Source organism: Trichechus manatus, unplaced genomic scaffold (genome assembly GCF_000243295.1).
Source record: "Trichechus manatus latirostris isolate Lorelei unplaced genomic scaffold, TriManLat1.0 scaffold00164, whole genome shotgun sequence".
NCBI classification, from domain to species: domain Eukaryota; kingdom Metazoa; phylum Chordata; class Mammalia; order Sirenia; family Trichechidae; genus Trichechus; species Trichechus manatus.
Window position 1 is genome coordinate 2554899 of NW_004444100.1, and position 20386 is coordinate 2575284.

At 37.1% G+C, this 20386-nt stretch overlaps 1 protein-coding gene across 9 annotated transcripts in view; it reads left to right on the forward strand.

Moving 5' to 3' along the window:
• The window catches only part of FRS2 (fibroblast growth factor receptor substrate 2), a 143657-nt gene that overhangs the window by 106706 nt on the left and 16565 nt on the right, over positions 1-20386 (forward strand). For 5 of the 9 annotated variants that reach the window (XM_023740812.1, XM_023740811.1, XM_023740810.1 and 2 more), the window contains 5 exons: positions 9352-9446; positions 17009-17100; positions 18340-18526; positions 19513-19671; positions 19992-20155. In XM_023740812.1, coding sequence (XP_023596580.1) covers positions 17035-17100; positions 18340-18526; positions 19513-19671; positions 19992-20155 — 576 coding nt within the window. In that variant the 5' untranslated portion in view covers positions 9352-9446; positions 17009-17034. Of the gene's footprint in view, positions 1-472; positions 566-9351; positions 9447-13639; positions 13780-16251; positions 17101-18339; positions 18527-19512; positions 19672-19991; positions 20156-20386 lie in introns of those variants that run through there. The other 4 variants (XM_023740813.1, XM_023740815.1, XM_023740817.1 and 1 more) reach the window with 4 other exon arrangements.

Sequence of the window (20386 nt, forward strand, 5' to 3'; positions counted from 1 at the left end):
AGCCCAGCACGTTAACCAAGCATGTTATCTGTTAGCATAACTCAGGGACTTCAAATCATCACCCTGTTAATTCTACCCATGTGCTAAACGGCACTAGGGTACCATCTTCAGGCCTTAGGGCTAAGGGCTGGAAACAGATGTTAAGAAGGTGTTAGAGAGGAAAGGGAGAAGTGGGGAGAAAAAGAACATATTGTGGTACTGAAGTTCTTAGAGGGTTGTTGTGCACCAGGTGTCCAACCGAATTATTTTGTTTGGAGCAAAAGCAGGCTGTGTATCTCCATAAATTCTTAATGTTGAATAGTCTTTTGGGGGCATTCCCCAAGACGCGTGAATTCTGAGCATCACTTTGCTGGCCGCAGGCACCTTTAAGCCTAACAGTAATGTTAAGTTCTGTGTATTGGCAGGTTTGCAGCACTAATTAATTAGGCTTTTGCCTACTTAAATTCTTCTGGCAATTTCCCTTGGCCACTGTGTTCTTCACAGTGTGCCCTAACCTGTTTTGTATGTCATTTGCCTTTAGGCTCTGCTTAGACATTTACAGCTTTTCTTTCTAAAGAAGCATTTAGTAAGTATTGATTTATGTATTCTTTAGTTAATAATTTATTGTTGATTATACAACCAGTTCACACTGTTGAAAATATGGTAAAATATAAAGGGAAAAAATACTTGTCATCCTACCAAGTGAACCAGTGTTAACATTTTAGTGTGTTTCAGTTTAGTTTTTTTTTCTGGGTTTATGTATTTATTGTGTGTGAGAGAGAGAGAGAGAGGGGAAAGAGAGAAAGAGAAAAAGAAATGAGTGTAAAATTTTATTTACGAGAATCCTCAAATTTGCTTCTGTGCACAAAGAATAACTTTAAAAAAATTTTTGTTTCAAAATAATTTATTATAGAAGAGTTGCAGAGATAGTACAGAGATTTCCATGTACCTTTCATCCAACTTCCCCTCACGTAAACATTTTAGATAAAGCAAAAACAAAACAAAACCCAAACCTGTTGCTGTAGAGTCGATATCAACTCATAGCAATCCTGTAGGAGCACGGGTGGTGCACTGGTTAAGCGCTTGGCTGCTAACCAAAAAGTCGGTGGTTCAGAAACCCATCAGCTGCTCATGGGAGAGAGATGTAATGGTCTGTTTCCGTAAAGATTTCAGCCTCGGAAACCCTGTAGGGGGCAGTTCTACTCTGTCCTATAGGGTCGCTGTGAGTTGGAATGTTTTAGGTAACCATGGTACGTTTGTCAAAACTAAGAAATTAACTTTGGTATGGTGGTGGTAACTAAACTACAGATTTTATTTCAATTTCATCAGTATTTCTACTAGTGCCTTTTTTCTGTTCCAGGATTCAGCTCAGGATGCCACATTGCATTTAGTGTGTCTGTATATATATTTATATATATTTAGTAACAGTGTTGTATACTTTTTTCTGCTTAACCTTATATCACAAACATTTTTCTGTGTTATTGTCATTATTCTTTGAAAAATGTTTATTAATAGCCCGTACAAACTCATCAAATGAATAGATTTACCTTGAGGTAAATGTTTCTGGTTATCTTTTTTTTTTAAATATATATATATTTTGCAGGATTGGGGAGTGTCAGAACACACATACACATATGTATATATATCAAACATTTTTATTACTTGAGTATTTGAATCAAGTGAGTTATTTAATGATAGATTTTTAGCAGTAGACTGCATTACTTTAAAAGTAAAAAGGAAATAAGTAGGTTTATTTTCCTTTGAGAGTATGTTTAAGAGCATTTTAAATTGAGTTATATGCAGAAACTGATGAGCTGTTCTTGAAGCAGTTTATTTTGAAGGTTATTTGGAATTGCTTGGCATTTTAACTTAAGCAGATTGTGTGTGTTTGTGTGTATATATACACATTATATACAAATAGTCAATGTTTGGAAACCCTGATGTAGTGGTTAAGAGTTTGGCTGCTAACCAAAAGGTCGGCAGTTCAAATGCACCAGGCGCTCCTTGGAAACCCTATGGGGCAATTCTACTTTGTCCTGTAGGGTTACTATGAATCGGAATCGACTCAGCGGCAATGGGTTTGGCGTGTTTTTTTTTTTTTTGTCAATATTTAGGCTTTTAATATTAGTCTAGTAACTAGTATGACATCTGCCAGAGTTTGGAGATACAGGTTTACCGTGTATCTTATTTGTACATCTGTATATTCAGTTTGAAAATTACCTTTTTAGTTACTTTTCTGTTACCCTTCATTAATGTTTATTGAGTTCTAGGTTAAGCATATTATATAAAGAGTGAAGATGTCTACAGATTTTCTTGCATGTCTTTTAGTGTTTTGTTGATGTTTATAGTGTGACATTAGTAATTTGTATATTTTTCTATAACGTGAAGTTTGAAGTTAGAGTGACTTGCATTTAGAGTTTTTTTTTTTTTTTGAAAGAGTAAAGTCATAAAGCCAAATGTATCTTAAGAACTTTAAGTGTACCATACTAAGCAAAATATTTTAAAATTCACACTTGGGGTTTTACATCTTACTTTTGCTCAGTTTAATAAAATCTCATTAACTAGAAATGCAGTGTATTATTAGAAAAAATGAAATTGATTTTTAAGTTATTCAGTGTTTATAGGAAGAAGATGTGTTTATTTATGGAGTAGCAGTTCCTTTGAATTTCACAGTTATTTTTAATAAATGGCTGTCTTAGGCTGGGTTTTCTAGAGAAGCAAAACCAGTGAAGCATACATAGAGAGAGAGAGAGAGAGAGATATTTATATCAAGGAAATGGCTCACATGGTGGTAGAGGCTGGAAAGTCCAAAGTCTGTGGGTCAGGCATCAGGCGTCTCCTGACTCACATAGCTGCAGGGGCTGATGAACCCAAGATCGGCAGGTAAGATGGCAGGCTGCTGGCTCAACTCCCAAGAACCATAGTTCAGATGATGATGAGCTGAATGCAGGATCCAGACAGAACAGAACAAAAGCCAAGTGAGCTTTGTCAGAAAGTCCGCATGTATTGGATGCAGGCCACATTTCCAAGGAAACTCCCTTTCAGCTGATTGGCTGTTCATAGCAGATCTCATCATGGAGGTGATTACATTATATCAGATCTCTTTATGGCGGTGATTACATCATTGCATAGCGGTCAAAGTACATAATAACTGCCAAACCACTGAGAATCATGGCCCAGCCAAGTTGACACACAACCTTAAGCATCAGAATGGCTGTTGGGTTAAAAAAAAAGATTTTGTGTGACATGGAGTTTTTTTAATAAGTTCCTTGTTTATTATGCTAGAGTTTAACCCCTGCTAGGAGTTCAGTGTCTATTAGTAAATTCATAAACTAGAGGTGTATGTTGAGGAGTAAGCAATCATTTCTTAATTTGACGTGGTGGTGAGAATTATTATAGAAATAATACCGAGTTGTAGAATACACACATGGAATTCTTTCTTTCTTTATTTTTGGTTAGTGTTTGGTAGGTAGTTTACACAACCAGCCATATATTCATTCATGATTTCTTTATTTAAATACTCTATTTATTAAACTTAAAAATTGATGAAATAAAAATTTCTCAACATGTAAACACCATTTTCATAATTAATAAGTTTTGTGAATTTACTTAATCTCTTAAGAGCTCTATTAAGTCTTATACATCAAATCTTTTACAGGTTTCCAACATTTTAAAAGCATCACAGAACATAACAATGAAAGCAAAATGACTTACTCCTACACTCAACTAATATAAAAGTATTGGTGCTGTGGGTTTATTTCTTTTTTCATTTTTTCTATGTTTATTTTTAGAAGTCTTTTAGTGGCTAGTTAAATTTACTTAATCAGGATAACCAAAAAAAAACACAAACCCATTGCCGTTGAGTTGATTCCAACTCATAGTGACCCTATAGGACAGAGTAGAACTGCCCCATAGGGTTTCCAAAGCTGTAATCTTTACAGAAGCAGACTGCCACATCTTTCTCCTGCTGAGCAGCTGGTAGATTCAAACCATCGACCTTTTGGTTAGCAGCCAAGTGCTTCATCACTGTGCCACCAGGGCTGTTTAATCAGGACAGGACTGTTCAGATTATTTACTTCATTTTGGTAGTTTGTGTTTTTTTAAGAATTAGCCCGTATCATCTAAACTGTCAAACTCATGGGCATAGAATTGTTCATATAGTTCTTTATATTTTTTAATGTCGGTGGGGTTTGTGGTGATAGCCCCTTTTTCATTCCTGATACTGGTAATTTGCGTCTTCTCATTTTTCATTTTTTTATTGTGGTTTAAGTGAAATTTTACAGGGAAAGTTAGTTTCTCATTCACAAATTTTATACACAAATTGTTTAATAACATCGGTTGCAATCCCCATAGTGTGTCAGCACGCTCCCCCTTTTCCTTTGCACCCTGAGTTCCCCGTGTCCGTTTGTCGAGGTTTCCTATCTCTTCCTGCCTTCTCGTCTTTGCTTTTGGACAGATGTTGCCCATTTGGTCTCATATACTTGATTGTATACATATACTTAATTGTATACATTCTTCACCTGTGTTATTGTTTGTTTTATAGGCCTGTCTAATCTTTTGCTGAAAGCTGGACTTTAGGAGTAGCTTCAGTTCTGAGTTAGCAGTGTGTCCGGGGGCCGTAGTCTCCGGAGTTCCTCCAATCTGTCAGAGCAATAAGTCTGGTCTTTTTTTGTGAATTTGAAGTTTGTTTTACATTTTTCTCCTGCTCTGTCTGGAACCCTCTATTGTGATCCCTGTCAGAGTGGTTGGTGGTGATAGCCGGGCACCATATAGTTCTTCTGGGCTCAGGCTGGTGGAGGCTGTGGTTCATGTGGTCCATTAGTCCTTTGGACAGATATTTTCTTTGTATCTTTGGTTTTCTTAATTCTCCTTTGCTCTGAACGTGGTGGGACCAATAGATGTATTGTATTTTAGATGATCTCTTGCAAGCTTTTAAGACCCCAGACGCTACTCACCAAAGTAGACTATAGAACATTTTCTTTATGAACTATGTTATGCTGATGGCCGCTTGCTAGCTTATAAGACCCCAGACACCACTCACCAAAGTGGAATGTAGAACATTTTCTTAATAAACTGTGTTATGTCAATTGACCTAGATGTCCCCTGAAACCATGGTCCCCAGACCCTTGCTTCTGCTACTCTATCCCTCAAAGTGTTTGGTTGTCTTCAGGAAACTTGTTAGCTTTTGGTTTAGTCCAGTTGTGCTGACTTCCCCTGTATTGTGAAACACCATTAGTTTTATTCTTACTAATTTGAAGTTAAATTCTCCTTCTATGTGATCTAGATATTCTGCCTCTATAGAAAAGTAGGTAGGACCTTGTGGTGTCAGTGATGTCTTTAAGATTGTAAGGGAAAATGTGACCTGCCCTCAGTAGTGCAAACTGGTTTTTCACAAAATGACCTTCCCCCCTTATCTCCTAGTATTTTCCCCTGTGCACCTCACATTCCAACCAAAAGGAACTACTTGCTGCTCCTGGACTAGACCATTTTCTTTTAGGCTTCTGTACTTTCACATGTACTCTTCTTGGTCTGGATTGCCTTTCCTCCAGCCAACTTAGGAGTTACCTTTCCTAGGAAGCCTTCTTGGACACTTCTGTCTTCCCTTCTTGTCTGAGTAAAATGGTATAGGGTCTACAACTCTGCTGTGTATTCATCCTTGGAATTCAGGAATGTGCCTTTCATCTTTATTTCTAGCATTTAACTTAGTTCCTGGTAGATAACAGGTGCTCAGAAAGTACTTGTTGAATGTTTCAGTGGATGGGTGGAAAAATGAATGAACTCATTTTTTTGTTCTCTCCTTAACATTGATAGCTATTTACAAATCATTGTTATCCACTAAGTAACCTTTTGTTAGCTTAATTCAAGCAACTATATCTGAAATAAAGAAATGTCACTTTATTAAATGTTTCATATTTATCTGTAGGAAAATGAATTAATAGCAGTTTATATACATATGTATTTATAAAATCATTTGCTTAATCTTTCTTGATCATCCTGGTTTTACTTGTCTCTTACAGACAAAACATAAATGAGAGGAATCTGGTTTAAATTATAGTATGAGGAATTTAGATTACATGTAAAGAATTCCCAGAACATAAAGCACCAAATATTGGAGTGATTTATAAGTAATGTAATTGAGATTTTTTTAGGGCTGTGAATTGCAAAATGGTTCTTCAGCATTGCCCTTAACAGAATTTAAAAAAAAAAAACCTAAAGGGAGAAAAATCTGCTTAGGTATATGTAGATAAAGTCAGATTCAAGGAATAGGTGTTTAAAAATGCTTACATGCCTTTGTGGTTTTGTGTGTATGTGTACACTTTCAATTTTCACCTAACGAGGACACCACATTGCTGGTGTTCTTGCTTTTCTCAGAATGGCTCTGGGTTAGGTGACTAGCAGAATGTACTGGGAATCTCCTCTCCTTCACTCCCCCCCCCCATATAAATAATAATAAAAAATTGCATATCGGTGTTAAGAATAAACATATAAATTTAAAAAAAGTCCTACCCAATAGTTTAAAAACTACCAGGTAGACCGCTCACACAAAGAACAAGGTTTTTGAATATCATTCTCATTTTTTTTAATATAAATAAGTATGGCAGTTAGAGTTGTGTTGCTATGCTTCTTACTATAGATACTCTGTCTGGTCTGTATTTGAACAGAACTACTGTAGGATAAACCAAATTCACCCTCAGTGCTAGTGGACGAACGAGCAAATATACCTTCCTAAGCACCAAATTTATAATCACACTTGTGAATAGAGTTCAGTGTTCTCTTTGCTTATCATTCTGCAAGAATCATATTAGAATAATTTAGGATAGCTGTACTAAACTTATTTATGTAACAGCTGTTATGAGTATGATGCTTAATATTGTAGGTTTTTTGCGCTTACGGCGCAGAAGGCTTCTTTATGGTGCAAAAGTCAGGATTTTACCTATTGTGCTGATATAATAATGCCTTGTCTTTTAAAATACTATTTGCTTTCTTAAAATGTCTTTATATTCATAATTTTATTTGGTTTTCACAGTAACTCTGTGAAGTAGTATCTTAATCTTATAAATGAGAAAATTTACATACAGAAAGGTTGAATGACTGCCAAAGGCATACAGCATTGTTTTATAATGAATTACTGTTATTAATAGCACTTACCGAGTGCTTTCTATATGGTAGGTGCTTTTTTAAGTTTTTTACATGTATTAATTACTAAGAGCTTAGTCTTTTGAGTCAGATCTTGATTTAATTCTGGTTCTGTCCCATATCAGCCGTTGACCATGAGAAAGCTACCTAACCTCTTTAAGCCCTGGTTTCTACGTTTGGAACACAGAAACAATGGTAGTATCTACCTCATAAAGTGACCGCATGGATTAAATGGGATAATTCAAATGAAATGGATCCCTGGCATACAGAAGGGGCTTTAAAATCAGTTTGCTTTAGAAAAATTGGGTGTAGTAGACAGTATTTAGTATAACTTTTAGCCTCTTGATAATTTTCTTTTTATGAAAATTTCTTTCTATTTGATAATTTTACTTCTAAAATCATGGTGTTCTTTTTGAGTATAGAATCATAACTGATGCTGTTGTATACCTATTTTATATTAAATTTAAATTTTAGCTCCATATAGTTAGTGGCTATAACTACCCCTTTCCTCTTACTATGTCCCAGTTGCCTTTCAGTTCTTAGTGTTCCAGCAGTGGTTAGGAAATCAGAGAGAGTATCTGAGGCATCTGTGTTTCAAAATCAAAGATAGGACACTCACAGTCCATTATTGGGTTGTGTTTGTTCCAGGAGTGCTTTGGTATGTCAGTCATTTGGAACTCAGATTTTTTTTTTTTAAGGATGTATCCTTTTAATTGAAACAAAAAAGTCTTTTAATCCTTAATACAACTGACACGCTGGATATTTGCACCGAAAAACAGTAAAATCGAGCAAAAACGCCACAATGCTTTTGCTTATAATAAAAATAATTAAAACAAACCAAATAAATATTGATTCTCAAAAGGAGGTCTGAAGGTGGGATAGAATAAAAAAATTTTCCAAAAATTCTAATGGGGGCTTTTTACTATTTTCAAGAAGTTTATAGGTTGGTACACTGATTCTTTACTATGTTTAACTTCATTTCAATATGTAAGACTTTTCTTTAATATAGATTTATAGACAGATTACTTTCAATTCTGTTTATCTTATTTACTATTAAAGTCATATTGGGTTGGGGATGCTTAATAAGTAGAATGAAGAAAGAGAAGAGAGATTTTCCTAAGTTAATTGGCTAAATATTCTTAGAAGAGAGAGGTGAACAAAGAGAATATGTATTCATATAAGGTAAAAGCTTTAGGGTAGAATTAGCTCAGCTCTGGGCAGTTTTATAAGCCAGAGAAAAAAGCATGATGTATGTTTAAGCTTCTGGAGAAAAGAAAGGGTTGGTAAGGAAGAGGCACTGAGGGGCAGAGAGGCAGTTTATGAGGGGCATAAGCAAATACCTGCTGACAATATGATTTTATATATAGGATATTTGAAGTCCAGGGTTGAAACTTGTGATTGTGTGTGGGGTACCTGGTTTTGGAAATGCTCATTTTGAATATCATATTTATTAACTCTGGTTAATATGTAGATTAAAATGAGATTTCACAAAACCCCTAACATAATGCCTGATATAGTGTAGATATTCAGTATGTAAATGTTAGTGCCCGTATCTGAGTGATTCTGATTTTTTCTGTGTTGTAGAGAGTGAGTTAATTGACTGGAAATTTTAAAAAAATATATCACAATCTCTTGTAACTCTTCTAACTCTTCTAACTCCAGAGTGTAGTTTATCGCTATCCTGTGGCTCGGTGACATTCTTGTCCATAACCACCTGTTTTCTGATTGACTGCTCTGAATGGCTTCTGGGGGGGTCTCATGGAATAGGAAGATACAGAGGGTGGATTCTGAAGATAGTCAGCTCTTAGAGAGGACTGACAGTGAGGTTTAGGAAAGGTGACTAGGGATGGGGAATTAGCCTGCTACTGGTTAAAATGGAGTATTAGAGCTGGAAACCACTTGGAGGGGTTTAATCTAACCCCTCATTTTACAGCTGAGGAGATAATATAGAGAGGTGAGTTGTCCAGTGTCACAGCAGTAGTGGAGAAGCCAGAATCAGTGGCTTCTAGAGGTCCTGATATCCAAGCATTATGGAACTTAGACTATTGCATTTTTATTTTTTCTTTCCAAAAGGCCATGTTAATGGTAACATGTACTTGTCATGTTAATTTTAAAAGTATATCTTCTTATAGTAAATAATGTTAAATCATGTTTTGGACTTTTGCTGCTAGACATATATAAGGAACTATTTTAAGAGAAATGAGAAGTTGCTGACTTTTTCTCTACTCTTTCTAGGTTAAGTCAGCAAGTAAATAAGACATGGTATTTTGAAGTATGATTAAACTCCTGATGCTGCAGCAGAGGCTAAGAATATTAATGGCCAGATCTAGGTGAGTTGAACTTTACCTTTAAGGAAAAAAAATCAGTAAGTCCACAAAGTATTTTTTTTTATACTAGAGAATTTAATAATGTTTTCTTAAATGCAGTCATTTTGATCACTGACTTGTCCTGCTCCCCAAAGAATAAGGGCAAATTACTTTAATTAAACAAAGGCAGTATTTATTAATTTAAAATATTAAGCAAACTTGTTGGAATACTGATCTTCCCACACAGAAGCTACCTTTTGTTCTTGAATGTGCCCTGGGTACTTTTGTATGTTGCCCTCTTGAGGGAGCATAATAAGACTATTTGTGCTTTGCTGAGTTATAAACTTGGAGGAGTGTATGCTGAGTACCATCTTAAGGTTTTATCATAAGTGTTTACGGTGTTAATGCATATTGTTATTTCTCACATAACTCAGATGTGGTCCTGAAATATTCTGGTGGTCAGAAATGCAAAATATCTAGTATCACCTTTCCCCTTGCCTAGGAGTTTGGTTCAGGAGGAGGAGTCAGAGATGTAGGATGAAAACTCCACATTAACAAAAGTTTCCCTCCACGAGTTGGAAGATTGACCACAACTGCCCATCGTTCCAGCTGTTTCAATCCCTCACTTACACTAAGCCTATTCTCTAACCTTAACAAAGGCTTCTGTTCCTTTTTGCCTCTTTTTCTCTTATTCTGTCAGCCCTCTTTTTTCTTTACTTCTTTCCTAACCTTATGATCCATCACTTTAAATCCTGGTATCATTAACATCCTTTAATTTCCTTGCCCTCTTACCCTCTGACCTTGGGTCAGTTCAACTGTCTGTCCTTTGGGCTGCTGAGCACAGCTGGCAAAACAGCATAACTTTACTCTGTAGCCTACCTAACAATCCTGCTACCTTTCTTGGGTGTAGTTCCTCAGTGAATAATACTGCCATTCTCCTCAAGCCCCTCATGCTGCAAACCTTGTCTTCTATCTATTTCACAAAGGAAGTTTAGGATGATAGATGTTATCTACTTCAGCTTCTCTACTACACTCCACCATTGTAATTTTCTTCCCTCTCATCAGAGAACCAAGGTGTTCCTCCTCCTCCTCTGGGCAAACCTCTCAGTCTGGGCCCTGGAATTCATCTTCTCTAGTCTCCACTTCCATCTTGACCCATCAGTTAGCCTTCTCTTTCCTTTATTTTTCCCTATTATTTTTAACCTCTTCCAACCTACTGATTACAAACCTGCATAAATCAATGTCATCTAAAAACAATAAAATAAACTATGTATTCTCTTTCAAACCTATGTCTGTTCACATCCTAGCACTCTACTCTTTCTTTCCTTAGCCAGCTTCTCAAAAGAGCAGTTTCCATTCTCTGGGAGCTACTTCCTCATCTTCTGTTCGCTTAGGGCAGTTCTACTTCTGTCTCTACCACTCACTGTGGATGGTATGCTCCTTTCTTGATGCTGTTTTTTCTTAGTTTGTATTATTCTCTTCTACTTCTATTCTGATTTTTAGTTTTTATTCTTCACTGGCTTCTCTCTATTCCCATACCTAAACACATTGTATTTCCCAGAGTTTCAACCACAGACCACTCTTCATACTATCCTTGAACAATATCTCGTATTTTATAGTATCAAATACTACCTGTGTTCTGCTATTTTACCTCCTTCCTCAAACCCATACTTGTCTACTTAATTGTCTATTGCATATCTCCACTTGGTGGTTCTCTGGAATCTCAATTTAACATATCAAAAACTGAACTAATCACCATCACCTCCACTTGAAGACTATGGGTTTTTCCTATCTCAGGTAATGGAAACAGCACCCTTCATCTGCCAGTCTAGAAACCTGCCTCTTCCTTGCTGCATACGTAGCCAGCCAGTGCCTGACTTTTCCTCCTAAATATTTCTTAATTCGTCCTTTCTTCTTTATCCCTACTATTTGTTGTTGTGTTCCGTTGAGTCAATTCTGACTCATAGCAACCCTATAGGACAGAGTAGAGCTGCCCCATAGGGTTTCCTAGGCTGAAATCTTTACGGGAGAGATCACCAGGCATTTTCTCCCATGGAGTGGCTGGTGGATTCAAACTGCCAACCTTTTGGTGAGCAACCGAGCACTTAACCATTTTTATCATATTTCATTTTTCAATATCCCTAACTAGTTTCCTTTCATCTGAGCTAATCCTTCCCTCCCTTAAATTGTCCTGCACACTGGTGTATTTAAAATGCAATTCTGACCGTGTCACTTTCCTGCTTAAAATACTTCAGTGGCTTTCTGTCAAGTATAGGATGAAATCCATTCTCCTTGGCATGGCATACAAGGCATTTGTGTTGCATGTTAGGTTTTTCATTAAGTATTTTGAAATTGATCTGAGACACTCAGTATGGATCTTAGAGTCCCCAGTTAGGTTGCAGCACCATCCTATCCCTGCCAACATGGGGGATTCTACCTTAACAGATAGCCAGTGAAGGTGGTGAGTGAAAGAATGATTTCTCTCCTCTTTTTGAGAAACCGTTTAAGAACAATCCTTTGAGGCACCATCTTTTGAGGCACAAGCCACACCACGGTAATCTTTTAGCTCTTTTACGTTCATGAGCAGGTTTGGGAGAGGATGGATATGCAATTTCAAGAAGACTTTTTTTTTTTTAATGTTTCTGTCAGTTATCCCTTTGCTTTTTTTTTTTTTTAAATGTTTGATATTTATTCTTTTGCCTCCTACTTCTCCTCTTATAAATCATCCATTTATTAAACATTTATGGAGCATGTGCTATTTCAAGCAGTATCCTTAGTGCCCTGAAAATTGGAGAAGACAGAGTCCCTGTCTTCAGGGAGATCACAGTGAAGTCAGTGATGCCAACAGATAAACATTACAGTGTTTTGTTGTTGTGTGATGTTGAGTTGATTCCAACTCATAGTGACCCTATACAACAGAGTAGAACTGCCCCATAGGATTTCCTAGGCTGTAATCTTTACAGGAGCAGGTTATCAGGTCTTTTCTCCCTTGCAGCCACTGGGTGGGTTCAAACCGCTGACCTTTTGGTTAGCCTGCCGAGTGCTTAACCATTGTGCCATCAGTGCCTTGACGTTAAAATGGAGTATGATAAATGCCGTGACAGAGTTATGTCGATTCTACTGTGGGAACACTGGAGGCATCTTTTTTTTTTTTTTTTTTAAAATAATATTGTATTTAAGGTGAAAATTAGGTCCCCATTTAACAGTAATTTTGACACAAATTATTCAGTGATATTGGTTACATTTTTCACAATGTGTTATCATTCTCATTCCATTCTGGTTCTGCCATTTCCAATACCCTAGTTTCCCTAGCCCCTTACCTTCTCATCTTTGCTTTAGAGTAATTTCTGACCATTTGATCTCATATAAATTATTTTTTAAAGGAGCTCAGTACTCACAGGTGATATTCTTTATTTTACGAGCCAGTCTGTTATTTAGCTAGATGGTGACCTCAAGGGATAGTTTCAGCTTAAGGTTTTAAAGGATATCTCAGGGTGATGGTCTTGGGGAGTCCTCTAGTCTCAGCTGGTCCAGTAAGTCTGGACTTTTTAAAAATTTGAGTTCTGTTCCACCCATTTTTCTCCCATTCTGTCAGGATCCTTTATTGTGGTCCTGATCAGAATGTTTGGTAGCTGTAGCTGGCACCATCTAGTTCTTCTGGTCACAGTGGATGACGCTGTGGTTTGAGTAAGATTGTTTAGTCCTATAGACTACTTTCTTGTCTGACTCTTTGGTTTCCTTCTTTCTCTTTTGCTCCGGACAAGTAGAGACATTAGTTGTATCTTAGATGGCTCGCAAGCTTTTAAGACCCCAGACACTACTCACTACATTGGGATAGAACATATACTTTATGAATTGTACTATGCCAATTAGCTGAATTGTCCCACGAGACTAGGTACTAAGCCTTCCATCCCAGAAAACCAATTTTGTGAGGTGTTTGGTTATCTCTAAAAAGTTATCTCTAACTGTGTCCCGTATGTGGTTTATTATATATGAATATACATGCATGCACACACATATCTGCACGTACATATGCCCATAGATACATCTATCTGTGCACACGTATGTACCCACATATTCATACCCATATACATATGTGCCTGTATACATATTTGTGTAACTACACACATATTTTTTGGTGATTGTTAGTGTTGTTGCAAAATTATTTTTGTCATGTCCTTTACCAAACATGGCCTTTTCTCTTGTTTACTTCTTAGTGACGTCATTTACCTTGGTCAAGCTTTGTGCTCTGGAGGCATCTTAGTAAGCATCTCATCATTGCCAGATGTTTTGAAAAGTCTGACTTCCACCTGAACCACTCTACTGAAAGAGTTGCTATCGTGTCACCAGTTACCTAGTAATTGCCAAATCCTTTGACTTACTTTCAAATGCCTTGCTGAAGCATTTGACCCGGATGACCACTTCTTCAGAAAAACTACCCTTTCTCTATATCTTCCTCTGCAATGTTATTTCTTAAAATTCCATTCTGGAGATTCATGATCTCTCTGAGCAAACATCTCATCCTCTCTAATGGCTTCAGCTTTCAGCTGTGTCAGCGATTCTCACCTTTGTTGCACAACAGAATGACTTGTGGTGCCATTTTAATATACACAGCCTCATACCTTGAGATTGTGATTTAGGAGGCCAGAGCCTAGGCTTCTGTGCTTTCTAAAAACTTGCATATATGAGTCCAATGTGCACCATAGGTTAAGAACAACTGATCTGTATTAGCTCTCTTGTGAACAGCCTTTACCTGGTCTTTTGCCATAATTTTGCTCTATTGTAGTATGCCTTTAATATTGTCACTATAATTTTTTCCTGAAGATAAATCAGATGTTTACTCGTCCCGTTAAGAAACTTCTCTGGCTTCAAGGTGGTTGGAAGATCAGATCCCAAATCCCTAGCTGTTGTTCCAGGTGCTGTGTAGTTTGCCTCCCACTTCTGTTACAGCCTACCTCGTGCGCCAGCCAAACTGAACACCTCAGTTTTTCTGATTGCACTGTAACCTTCGTGACTTTTGCCTTTGCGCGTACTGTCTCAAATGCCTGACTCTATTTTTGCCTATCACACTGTTTCTGATCACCTTTGAAGTCCCAGCTCAAATAGAGACTAAGACTGAATGAAGTATACTAAACTAACTGAAAGTTAGTTGCTCCATTCTCTGTGAACATGGTACGCTGCTCATATTTATAATGTAAGGTTTATCATTTGTTGTTGTTGTTAGTTGCTGTTGAGTCAGTTCTAACTCATGACGACCCCATGTGTGCGAAGTAGAACTGCCCCATAGGGTTTTCAAGACGGTGACCTTTTGGAAGTAGATTGCCAGGCCTGTCTTTCAAGGTGCCTCTGGGTGGGTTCAAACCAGGGCTTTGAACTGGGTTGTCCTGGTTCAAACCCCTGCCGAGAATTTGTATTTCTAACAAGTTCCGCGTTGATAATTTGCATTTCTACCCCAGATAGAATCAGAATCTACATTTTAACAAGATCCCTAGGTGATTCTTATGTATAACTTTCTGAGAAACTTGTTAGAAATGCAAATTATCAGCAGGAAATTTGTTAGAAATATACATTCTCAGCAGGGCTTCAGTCCCTGGTTAAGCCTTGTTTCAAACCTTTCAGCTAGTAGTTGATTGCTTAGCCATTTGCACCACCCAGCACTATAATTACCTGTTTATGTCTGTCTCTCCATGTAGAGTCATGGCTCTTCAAAGGTACAGACTGTGTCTGTCCTTGGCTGGAATATTAGTTAGAGCAAAATATCATGAGTCTTATCTTTAATATTTTATCATTTCTTCTAGTTTATACACTAGTATGCCACTACTCTCTGTCAGTTTGTCATACTGTGGTAGCTTGCTTTGGCTATGATGTTAGAAGCTATGCCACCATATTTCAGATACGATCAGGGTCACCCTAGTGGACAGGTGTCAGTGGAGCTTCCGGACTATGACAGACTAGGAAGAAAGGTGTGGCTATTTAATTCTGAGAATTAGCCAATGAAAACCTCGTGGATCACAACATAATGTTGTCCGATATAATGTTAGAAGATGAGCCCCCTGGATTGGAAGGCACTCAGAATACACTGTGGCCACAACAGTGGACTTAAGCATGCCAACAATTGTGAAGATAGCGCGTAACCAGGCCGTGTTTCGTTCTGTTGTACATGGTGTTGCCATGAGTTGGAGCTGACTCTACAGCAGCTAATAACAACAGCATACTTTTTCATCATATACCTGCCAGACATTTTTCACCTTTGTTTAGTATAGTTTATTCAGCTAACGAAGAGCTTAGAGCACCCACTATGTGCTAGATATTGTGTTAGGCACTAGCAGTGCAGGCATGAATAACATCCATTCCTGCTGTGAAGGAGCTCACAATAGAGAGAGGAAGACAGGTAAGCAAACAGACAATCTATCACAATTTCTAATATGTAAGCAGTGTGATAGATGTATGATACTGGGATAACCCAGGTGCTTTGGGGGATACATAGTAACTAGTCAGCTGAAGTCAGGGAAGGCTTCCTTGAGGCATTGCACTCTGAGTTGAGTCTTGAGAAAGGAAAGAAGCAAAAGGGGAGCAGCATGTGGAGGATGTAAGAGAGTGAGGTGCTCTGGGGAAACTGCAGATTGTTCAGTATGACTGCATTAATGTAAGGCTTGAGGCAGTGAAGGGAGAGTTTAGAATGGACCTGTCAGCAGGGACCCAGATGTGAAGAACCTTATATGTCATACTGACGAGTTTTGAATTTTATCCTAAAGGTATTGAAGAGCTGCTAAAGAATTTTAAACAGATTTAAATCAGAATTACGTTTTTAATGTTTAATAGTTTCTTGTGCTTCCTTTCCTCCCCTTTTTTCAAATGTTGTCACATTCACTCCAATTTTTTCTCTTGTTTGTAAATGATGTTTTGAATTATTCCCTTATTCATTCTGAGTGTTCATTCCGAACACTTAATGTCGTCTGTAACCTCTTATCTCTAACCTGCTGTGGAAAAGAAGGATTAAGTAGACATTCTCTTATCAGTTTTGGCAGTATTCTGTGTGTTATGTTAGTGTTTGCATTTCAGTTGTCTCTCTTACTAATGTGTTATTCCAAGTTTGATTGTTATTTACCAGTGAGCTCCTGTCTTGTAGGGTACATAAAGGATATGACAATGAGTAACTAAAATCAAAATACCTGCCACGCCAGAAGTCTAGCACTCTAAACTTGGTAATTTATGAGGGGCATGAAATTCCTGATAAGCCATAAAGGGTTAATTCCATGAGTGACTTTGTGTAAATAGAATTATATATCGGGCCTTAAATTACTTTGTTTTTTAGATCTTTTTAGAATAAGCAGACCTTTGCAAATTAAGCTGAAAATTTACAGTTTCAGTGAAGTCTGCCTCACAAAATTTATTCTCATTGTCACTGAGCAAAATTCACCAGCTGGTTGTGGGAAATCTAGCACAAGCCATGTATCTTGTTAGACTTTATATTTCTCATCAGAATAGTGCAGGGCATGTGTTAGATGATTTCTGAAGTCTTTTTATGTTTTATGATTTTTATATCCTACATCTAACATTTGTTTCCGAATTAATTTTTTATGTAGAGCTCACATGGTCTTCTGAAGAAGCCATGGGTAGCTGTTGTAGCTGTCCAGATAAAGACACTGTCCCAGATAACCATCGAAACAAGTTTAAGGTCAGTAAAACGAGTTGATTTGTATCTCTCGCTGCCTCCTTGGATGTGTTGTTCTTTTATTACACTTTTTTTCCAATCTGCCTCTTCTTGTTTTAACAAATGCTGGTGACATTTTCTTAATAACAATGTGGAATCCTCTTTGACTTTTCCCTTGGTCCTCTATATCCCATTAGCCACACAGTTGTGCTGATACTTTCTTTAAAATGCCATTTTAAAGGTGTTTTTTCAGTCCTGTCACTACCTCCTAGTCTAGACCCTGATCACTTCATGCCTGGATAATCTCTTAACTAGACTCTACCTTCAGTCACCCTGTAATCCTTCCTGCAGTTGCCTTAAAATTAATCTTCCTCTTACATTATTCACTAAACTGTTCACTAAAACATCAGTGGTGTTCTGCTATCTATAGACTAAATGCTCTGTTCCTTATCCATCTACAGCTATGTAGTGTGTCTTGTAGTCTGACCTCAGTCTGTTAGGAATTATAGCCACTGGATCAGACAAACCTAAATATAAGTCACAACCTTCTTATTTCATAGTTTTGTGACCTTGGACAAGTTACATTATCACAAATTCCATTTTTGTATGATGGAGAGAATAGTGTTACCTGCAGTCTAGATTGTTGTAGGGATTAAGTGAGAAAAATACATTTAAAGCACTTCACTCAGTTCACCACAAATGTTATCTGTTATTCTTAGTCTTTAGACATTTTCTGAAGCTCTGCAGTACAAAATCCAACCCTTATATGAACTCAGTGCCAATCTTATTTGGGTTTCTTTGAAGCATACTTTCTTTGTTTCTGCTTTAGCTTTTATCTTCATGGTGTGTCCTATAACTCCTTACCCATCAGCTTTCCTCTCTTACTTCCTATCTAAATTTAACTCTACCTGAGGCCCAGCTGAAGTCTTTCTTATATGAAGGCTTCTTTAATAACTTTAAACTACAGTTCTTTGCAGTCTCTATTACACTCATTTGTCAATTAATCATATACAGTTTTGTGCTGTTGATTTTTTTTGTGTTTGTATATCTTGACTCCCCAGTGGGAATGTAAATTCCTTGCATGTATGAACCAGATAATACATTGCTACATAGTGCATGCATTACATGCACTTTGGTGAATGAACTAACAAATGAGTGAATAACTGAACCAGTCAGCAGCAATGCATTTTCCTGATGAATTGGTGAAATATTGATATGACTATTAAGTTGAAGAATTAGCACTAATTAAACCTTCTTTATTAGGTTATTAATGTGGATGATGATGGGAATGAGTTAGGTTCTGGCATAATGGAACTTACAGACACAGAACTGATTCTATACACCCGCAAACGTGACTCGGTAAAATGGCACTACCTCTGCCTGCGACGCTATGGCTATGATTCAAATCTCTTTTCTTTTGAAAGTGGTCGAAGGTGTCAAACTGGACAAGGTAGGTAGAGCCTTTATTTTTTTCTCCAAGCATTCTCATATTTAAAGTACTGTTCTTTTGCTTATTCTATAAACAATGTTTAACATTTTTATTTTCTCCTAAAAGAAAAAAAATTCTCCAAATAAGTGTATTGTTAAAAAATATAAATATAGTTAACTATTCATTTAACAAACATTTATTAAGCATATTTTCTGTGTCAAGAATTTTGATGTATATCAACTTTTAGTAAATGAGTAATCCTGGTAAATTAACTCTATGTGTTTATCACTACAACTTGATGTTGGGGAAAGAACCTAAACACTGGCATCAAACAAACCTAGTTTAATTCTTTGCTACCTACTACCTGAGTGACCTTGGGCAAATTACGTGACCTCTGCTGGGCTTCAGATTTTTCTGTATAGAAGTAGAATGGTAATACGTATCTTACAGAATTGTTATAATTAAGCAAAACAGCCATTGTAAAACACCTAATAAGGGGCCTAAACAAAAAAAAAAGCCCAAACCAGTTGCTGTAGAGTCGATTCCCTCTCATAGCGACCCTATAAGACAGAGTAGAACTGCCCCATAGGGTTTCCAGGGGCTGGCTGGTGGATTCAAACTGCTGACCTTTTGGTTAGTAGCTGAGTGCTTTCATCACTGCACTACCAGGGCGCCAATAAGAGGCCTGTCAAATGGTAAATGCTCACCTTGATAATGGCGAATTGGTCTCCCCCCGCTATTAAAAAGGAGAGTAGAGTAAGTGTGCAACCTTGTTTTTGTCTGCTTTGTTTTGGACCCTTAGACAAATAAAAATTATTCTTTGAACTTTCTTTTGGGTTTTATGTTTTGAAACCGGGATATCATTAATTTATCAGGTATCTATTAAAAAGCCCTTTGGCTTGCTATTGGTGCACAGAACGCTTTCTTGGCAGTTTATTCTTTGACAAGTGCCTCTTGCTTTTTTGAAGGCTTAGTAACCATTTTCCCCTTCTTGTTTATATTTATAGGAATCTTTGCCTTTAAGTGTGCTCGTGCAGAAGAATTATTTAACATGTTGCAAGAGATTATGCAAAATAATAGTATAAACGTGGTGGAAGAGCCAGTTGTAGAAAGGAATAATCATCAGACGGAATTGGAAGTCCCCAGAACACCTCGAACACCTACAAGTAAGTGCCCGTTTTCATTGTCATATTTTGAATAGCACACCAGCAATCACTGTTGGCTAACATAAGTGTAATGGTTGTCAATTTAAAAAAACTGTTAGCTGTAACTAAATATTTTTAATAACTTAAATATGAAAACAGTAAATGCTCAATATTATCTAAGATATGAATGGGAAAAGGGAGTAGGGGCTATTTGTGCCCAATTTCTGCTGTCTTTCTGAAAACACCTTCCTTAATTCTCTCAGTGCAGATTTGATTCTTGTTCTCTCTCCTACCCCCATATCCTGCCTTTCTCCTTAAACGTATAAACAAAAACTTCTTAGCTCCAGGGTTTGCTGCTCAGAACTTACCTAATGGATATCCTCGATATCCCTCGTTTGGAGATGGTTCATCTCATCCTTCAAGCAGACATCCTTCAGTAGGAAGTGCACGCCTGCCATCAGTAGGTGAAGAATCTACACATCCTTTGCTTGTAGCTGAGGAACAAGTAAGTATGTGCTACTGTGTAACAGTGATAATGATGTATAAAGTGTTGCTGTGATAATACCTGAAGATTGTATTCACAATGAATTTTTATTTTTTATTTATTTTATTTTATTTTTTGTACTTTAGATGGTTTATAGAACAAATAGTTTCTCATTAAACAGTTAGTACACATATTGTTTTATGACAATGGTTAACAACCCCACGACATGTCAACACTGTCCCTTCTCAACCT